The sequence below is a fragment of the Squalius cephalus genome (genome assembly GCF_949319135.1).
Source record: "Squalius cephalus genome assembly, chromosome: 7".
NCBI lineage: Eukaryota > Metazoa > Chordata > Actinopteri > Cypriniformes > Leuciscidae > Squalius > Squalius cephalus.
Window position 1 is genome coordinate 32,706,441 of NC_137128.1, and position 8,051 is coordinate 32,714,491.

Consider the following 8,051-nt stretch of genomic DNA (forward strand, 5'->3'; position numbering starts at 1 on the left):
TAGAACAGGTTCATCCTTCTCTGAGCGAGTCGGGCTTTTACAGCCGCTACTTCCTCGTACCCAAGAAGGACGGAGCGTTAAGACCTATTTTAGATCTGAGACATCTGAACAAAGCCCTCATGAGACGGCCGTTCAAAATGATCACAACCAGAAAAATCCTCGCGCAGATTCGCCCAGGAGACTGGTTTATCTCTCTCGATCTAAAAGACGCATACTTTCAGATCCAGATAACTCCCCGTCACAGGCCATTCTTGAGATTCGCCTTCAACGGTCGAGTATATCAGTACACAGTCCTGCCCTTCGGCCTGTCTTTGGCACCCCGTACATTTACGAAATGCATGGACACGGCCCTCGCTCCCCTGAGAAAACAGGGAATGCGAATACTGAATTATCTGGACGATTGGCTTATTCTAGCGCAGTCAGAGACGGAACTTGTGTCTCACAGAACAGCGCTTCTCAGCCATTTGGAGGAGCTGGGTCTCTCGGTCAACTGGACCAAGAGCTCGCTATCGCCCCGTCAGTCAATTTCCTTTCTTGGAATAGAACTGGACTCGGTGGCTATGACGGCCAGACTGTCGGAGCAGCGCGCGCGCCGCATCCGCCTCCTCGCCGCATCCCTCCAAATAGGCAGCCGGGTTCCGCTGAGGACATTCCAGCGTATCTTGGGGCATATGGCCTCAGCTGCAGCAGCGCTCCAGCTGGGCTTACTGCGCATGCGCCCGCTTCAACGCTGGCTGAAAGCGCGCGTGCCCCACCGAGCCTGGGCGGCCGGCGGCTTGCGAGTCAGAGTGAATCAGGGCTGCATTTCAGCCCTGCAGCCCTGGCTGGCAGCCGAATGGTATCTCACGGGAGTGACTATGGGAGTGATTTCACACCGGAAAGTTGTCTCGACAGACGCTTCCAACCTAGGTTGGGGAGCGCTCTTCGAAGGCAGACCGGTCTATGGCCGCTGGTCAGACCAGGAGAATCTCCTACACATAAACTGTCTAGAGATGCTCGCGGTCGAGAAAGCGCTCAAACACTTCCTCCCATTCCTCCACGGTCACCATGTTCTAGTCCGCACGGACAATACATCGGTAGTGGCCTATGTGAATCGCCAGGGCGGTGTCAGATCAAAGACGCTCTGCACCCTGGCGGAACGCCTCCTCGTGTGGGCTCAGCACTCTCTGCGCTCGCTGAGAGCCGCGCATGTGCCTGGCCACCTGAACGAGGGTCCCGACAGACTGTCCAGGGACAACGTTCCCCCTGGGGAGTGGTCTCTACACCCCCAAACAGTCCAGTCACTGTGGCGCCGTTTCGGCAAAGCGAAAGTCGACCTTTTTGCGTCAAAAGACAACGCTCATTGCCCAGAGTTCTTCTCGAAGAACGAGGACGCGCTGGCCCAGACCTGGCCCAGCGGCCCGTTGTACGCTTTTCCCCCGGTCTCTCTGCTGCCTCAGGTCATCGAGAGAATCAGGGAAGCGCGCCACTCAGTGCTCCTCATAGCCCCATGCTGGGAGAACCAAGCTTGGTTCCCGGATCTAATACAGCTGGCAGACTCAGCCCCCTGGCCGATACCGGTGAAGAGAGACCTTCTCTCTCAAGCCCGCGGCTCGATATGGCATCCCCATCCAGAGCGCTGGTCTCTGCATGCGTGGAGCCTCAACGATTACACGCTGATCTGCCAGACGGGGTCATGAACACGATCATACAATCTAGAGCCCCCTCTACGAGGCGGCTCTACATGTCGAAATGGTCAGTGTTTAACAGATGGTGCACTGCTAAGGGGCTCAATCCACAGACATGTGGGGTATCGCGAATTCTGTGTTTCCTTCAAGAGCTACTGGACGCGGGCAGGTCCCCCTCCACGCTCAAAGTCTATGTTGCGGCCATTTCAGCGCTCTCTGTTTCAGAGCGGGGCCGCGCATTAGGAAGGAACGAGTTCGTCATCCGCTTCCTTAGGGGAGCCAGGAGGATGAACCCCCCGCGACCCCCCGCGGTTCCTATGTGGGATCTTTCTCTGGTCTTGGAGGCCCTGAGAGCGCATCCCTTCGAACCCTTGGAAACTGTGGATATGAAATACCTCACGCTCAAAACCGTTTTTCTGATAGCACTGTCTTCAGTCAAACGAGTGGGAGACCTTCACGCGTTATCTATTAACGCCGCGTGCCTCGAGTTCGGACCTAATGACTCCAAAGTCATTCTCAGACCGAGGCATGGGTACGTTCCCAAAATTTTGGGCACTCCCTTCAGAGCACAGGTCATTTCCCTCTCAGCCCTGCCAACGCATGGCAGCGAGGCCGATGGTAATCTCCTCTGCCCGGTCAGGGCGTTGAGAAACTACATTTCACGGTCCGCCGCTTTCAGGCGCTCGGATCAGCTCTTTGTTTCGTTTGGTGGGCGCACCAAGGGTCTCGCCGCCTCGAAACACAGCCTGTCCAGATGGATAGTGGACGCTATTGCTGTGGCTTATGCGTCTAAAGACCTGCAGTGCCCATTGGGCATTCGAGCTCACTCCACCAGAGGCATGGCCTCGTCGTGGGCGTGGTCCAGCGGGATTCCCATTCATGACATTTGTGCAGCGGCAGGCTGGGCCTCCCCCTCTACATTTGTTAGGTTTTACAACCTGGATGTTCCCGCCTTGCAGGCGAAAGTGTTATCAGTCTAAGTCTCGCGTATGCCGGCCCACTATCTGTGCGCGGGCTACGGTGTGTGATTTAGCTCTACTGGTTGAGCTGCACTATGCAGGGAATTGTCAGTTCGGACCGGCCGTGCCGCTCCTAACCCCCTAGTGTGTGCTTATGTACGGCGCTAGCCCTCTTTAGGCCGCCCGGCTCTCCGCTATCACGTTCCCCGGGCTCTCCCTGGGACTCATTCAGTGGATGCTGGGCGCGCACGGCGTTGACAAGGGCGTTCCCGTAGCGTAGCAACTACGCAATACGAGAGAACCTCTCGTAAGAGAACGTTTCGGTTACTCACGTAACCTCTGTTCTCTCTAGAAGAGGGAACGAGTATTGCGTAGCCCGCCGTGCTCGCGCCACGAGCTCATTTCGCTTCATGCGACAGAAACCAGAGAAGCAGCCTCCGAGCCCTGTTTATATACGCTAAGCCACACCCCCCTTTTCGCGGGCTGTGACGCAGTAAGCGCGCCAAGCGCGCTCATTGGTCGTGACGTCACGCCAAGGGCTCAGCGGTAGGCTGCTGCAGTTGCCGCAGGGCAGCCAATGGGCACGCTAGTAGCTCGCCCTAGGTCTGCAGGCTGACGCACTGCGTTGACAAGATTATAAAAATTAAGGATAATTTTTGGCTTCAGTATCTCGAGAAAGAAAGGCTTTCCCGTAGCGTAGCAACTACGCAATACTCGTTCCCTCTTCTAGAGAGAACAGAGGTTACGTGAGTAACCGAAACGTTTTGATTTATCTCTTCGTATTTGCTATAGAATCCATGCTACCATGAATCTGAACAAGATGTCCAGGACCTCCAGCAAAAAAATAGACCCACAACATTAAATATTCAGCTGTATATTTAACCGTGGGCAACTTTTTTGGGGGGGTTTGCTGGCAAAAAAAACTTTTTTTTCGTCTGGCCACAGAACCAGGTTCCTTTTGAAGTTCTAGTTGTGTCTGACAACTGAATATGCTGGAGTTTGTTTTTAGATAATCGAGGAGGATTTTTCTTGAAACACTCCCATGGTGATGCAGGTGATGTTTGATAAAAAAAAATTGGGCTTTCTGACCCCCAAGACTCAACTAATCTCTGCAATTCTTCAGCTGTGTTCCTTGGAGAGTCTTTGGCCATTCAAACTCTCCTCCTCACCTTGCATTAAGACAATATAGACACATGTCCTCTTCCAGACAGATTTGTAACCTCTTTAGTTGATTGGAACTTCTTAATTATTGCCCTGATGGTGGAAATGGGGATTTTTAATGCTTTAGCTATTCTCTTACTGCCACTTTCTATTTAGTGAAGCTCAGCAATCTTTTGCTGCACATCAGAACTATATTCTTTGGTTTTACTCGTGATGAACGATTAAGGGAATTTGGCCTTTGTGTTTTCTCATTTATACTCTTGTGGAACAGGAAGTCATGGCTAGACATTTTCATGCTCCTAGTCATCCTGGTGTGCTAAAAATTATGAATGGGAATATACTTCAGAGATATTTTACTCATTGGAATTTATAGGGGTGTCAATAATTGTGGCCAACATGCATTGGAGAAAAACATTTATTTCATAATGTGAGTTTCCCCCCAATTTCAATTGTTTTACTTCAATGAAAGGTTAGAATTTTGTGAATTTTTGTTTAATGAAACATCAAAAGGATAAACAATGCAGATTTATTTTCACTGCAACCTACTTACCAAGGGTGCCAATATCTCTGGAGTTGATAGTATTATACTGTTTTACTGTGTTTTTGAATGCAGCCTTGGTAAGCATAAGAGACTTCTTTCAAAAACATTAAAAATAACTTAATATTCCAAACCAGATGACCATTGCTGTATTTTGTGTAATTATATGACCAGTATTTATTTTATATCTTTCGTGTACACTCGAAATAAGAGATGTTGATTTAACTTTCATTCAAAGTACATACCATGTACCATAGCCACAGCAAACAGTGAGTGATTTTGGAAAACAGCAGATGTGTAGTTGTCAGTGTTGGGGTTGATCAGGCCACAGCTGGCCACCCTTATACCTTGTTTATCATTTTGCCCAACCACCACCTGGCACACAAGTTTATATCGTGGCGGATTGACATCTTTAAGCTTACTGAGAACTAGATCTGCTAACATCTGACACAGTTGGCTACAACTGTCAGGACTGTAACTCACACCTTCCAAATAACTATCCAAAGTTGCCTGTAATATCTGCTGGGTCCTGCTGGCGCTGAAGTGGCACCCTGGTTCTGGTCCCATTCTGTAGGTGTTCTCCACATAGACTTCTTGGATGGGTTGGGGAAGGTAGAGTCCAGAGAAGCTCACTCTTCCTCCCTGGTGCCAGCCGGCAAAAGAGAACCGCTTGCCGATGGAGATGTGAGAAGTGCTGACGTTGGGGCTCAGGAACGATGACTCTGACGAGAGACCCGTCATGCCCCTGAGGAACAGGGGTCTGTGGTGGGGCTGGTCCTTAGATTGGTCTTTGGAGCTTCGGCGGGTGGAGATGGAGCCCAGACGTCTCCTTGGAGGCCCTGAGGTACCTGGTTCTGTGGTCAGGGAGCGATTGAACTGAGCTAAAGTCTCCTGTGACAGCGGTAAAGGCTGATTGGCCATGATGAAGAAATCTGCGAGGAGACAAATCACATTGTATCGATATAGCCTTGTTCAAAAAGTGATTTTGAACATTCTTGGGCATTAGAGTGTCAAGTTCAGTATTCTGTTCATTATATCTGTAGAAAGTTGAGGCACAAAAGACATCAGTTCTTGAGAATTACCCATGTATTTGTTGAAAAAGATGTGAACTTACAGGAAGGTAAACTCTGTAAAAGAGGTCATGCAAGTTCAATTATTGAATTCTAACAGTGTGAGACTAAGGGCCTTTCCCAGTAACACAAACTGAATACTAATTACTATAGCTTCCTCAAAGACATAGGTTTCTAAATTAAATAATTTCCTTGATCAAAAAACATTTACATAGATCAAATTTAAAAGGCATTTGAGATTTAATAGTTATAGGACAAACCACTACTCAGGGATTTGGCCCTCATAAATCCACTGGTATGGGATGTATGTACTCTTTGTAACTTGTTATTCTTTCTTATAAAGGGTGTCTGGCCAGAGCTGACATCAGGGGGAACTACCAGGATCATTGTCAGACCCTGTGACTAGGGGGGACCTACTAAATCAATGTTTATGGGTGTATGGGGGCTGGGGTCCAACATTACAATTTTGTCCCAGGCCCTATGAATTCGTGTCCAACAAAATCACATTCAAAAGGTGTTAACAGTAGGCCAATAAAAAGGCCAGACTAAGGAATTGAGAGCGACAATATGACAATATGACAATATGACGAGTCACAATTTCAACATAAGAAAAACAATGGTGTGTCAGCTGGAATTCAACCAAACGTGTTTCTAAAAACACATGAATAATCCTAAGCAGGGTAGATCTATGAATTAAACGCTCATATTGTAAAACAGTCAGGCCAAAGTCCTAAATTTGAATGTTTTTGCACTTAAAAATCAATGACCTGAAGTTGTTCATGAAGGAAAAAATGGACCAAATACCATCAAACTACTGTTTGGAACTGATCTACTGGCAAACACCCACACAAAAAATTGTTTGGTTTTTGTTGGATTTTTTTTGCGAATGCCCAATAAAATGACACATTTCATGACTGAAAAAAGGCCCTTGAGATGCTAATCAAAAAAACATTAATTAATTTTTTTTAATCTCTTTTGCTGAGGTTTATATTCTCATGGTATAATAAAGAGGATATCAATTTTAATTGTTAATGATTTATTCGCCCAGAATCAAAGGAATGGTTTTCGAGACACATCTTCTTGAGTCCAGACCTAGATCAACTGCAGATGATGATAACAATTGAAAACCATTACTATTGCTTCAGGTTTAAGGTTTTTCATGGAAGCCAACCCGAAGAGCTTATTTAAGAGAATGAGGTGCTTTTTAATGTATGAAACACTTTTTGATCAGCACCGTCAGGGAAGTTCCCACCTGTCTGTACAGTGAAATGTTGTTAGAGTCCTCAGACTGAGTCAACGGAGTACCACACCTCAGGTTCGGTTCACTTCTCTTCTGCCTTTCCACAGTCTTTGCCTCCACACCACTCTTGAGTGATAATAATCTATGTGCCAAAACATATACATACACACCACAGTTTACAGCTCTACACTCATGTAGAAGAGTTACAGCAAGTAAGGAGATGAAACATGTGAAAGTACAGGTATGGGTAGAAGAGAGAGTACAAATGAGTCTTTCATTTCTGAGTCACTAGAAAAGAACATCAAGTTCTACATCCTCACTCTGATAAAATCATTTAATGAGCACATCCTTACCGTCAGCTTCCACGCCACGAGCAGCAAGAATGAACAAGGTAAAATCACTCTTGAGTCAGAGATGTTCAACATGAACTTCAAAGTTACTCAGAGGAGCACATATTGTCTTAATTGTGTTACAATATATTTAATACAAATATATTTACGTATCAGTGTGATACTTCCTCGCAATTAAACATTCTGTCAGAATGGATTAAAAATTAAATTTCAACTTGATAACATTCATCACGTCCTACATATAAAATAATACAAAAATATGTCTCAGAAACTGCATATGATTTTTTCAAAATCAATTTTATTGTATTTTTTCTCTGTTTTTTCTAATAGGTTTTAGTAAATTGACACCAAACAGAAACATTGCCACTATATTATTTAACAACGTCGTTTCTAAAAAAAGTTCATGCCTAATTTGTGTGGGTTAAAGCTTCAAAAACGGCTGTCAAAGGAATTTAAATAGGTTAGAGGACCATTTTAAAATAATTTAAAGAGAAAACAGTTGGTAGAATTCCAAAATGACTAATATTATTTTTACCTATACATCATTGGAGTCTCTGGGACTCACAACATAAAAACAGTAATCTTAAGTCATAATATGACTGGCAAAACCATCTATAAAAAAATACCAAAATGTTTGTTAAGTGTAGAATTCGGTATCGTTACGAATCAATGATGGGTTACCCTAATTCCTTACCCGTTTAGGAGCTCAATAAAATATGATTATTGTCGTATTCCAATGAGGGAGTCTCTTCACAATGTTGTCACTAAGTGGTCCATGCTCACTGTTGCGAGTGCATCTCTAAGCAAAGAGCAATCCCGTAAATTATTGTCAAAATGGGCTACATGGGCAGGCACACTAAACAATGCCCCGCAAGCCAGGCAATCATTCACACAGTGCTTTGAATAACCTGGATATCTGCCACAAACTTGCTTGTAGTCATGGAAAGCCTTTTATTTCAACTCTCCACTGTAGCCTGATTGGCTTATCAACAGTTATGGCCAATGTTCGTAGTCATCAAATTTATTTTACCAGTAACATACATTTTTTTGTTTGGTAAATGTTTTG

At 45.7% G+C, this 8,051-nt stretch overlaps 1 protein-coding gene across 2 annotated transcripts; it reads right to left on the reverse strand.

The window, feature by feature from the left end:
• Positions 1-4,499: 4,499 nt before the first annotated feature.
• Positions 4,500-7,841, reverse strand: dynlt4 (dynein light chain Tctex-type 4). Of its 2 annotated transcripts, none has more exons than XM_079877146.1 (3): positions 7,680-7,841; positions 6,706-6,777; positions 4,500-5,257 (listed from the first exon to the last, which is right to left on the reverse strand). In XM_079877146.1, the coding sequence occupies exon 3, from the start codon at positions 5,244-5,246 to the stop codon at positions 4,554-4,556; it is 693 nt and encodes a 230-aa protein (XP_079733272.1). In that variant the 5' UTR covers positions 5,247-5,257; positions 6,706-6,777; positions 7,680-7,841; the 3' UTR covers positions 4,500-4,553. The 2 variants fall into 2 exon arrangements, with proteins under 2 accessions (XP_079733272.1, XP_079733271.1); XM_079877145.1 differs by having other exon boundaries at positions 6,648-6,777.
• Positions 7,842-8,051: the final 210 nt, after the last annotated feature.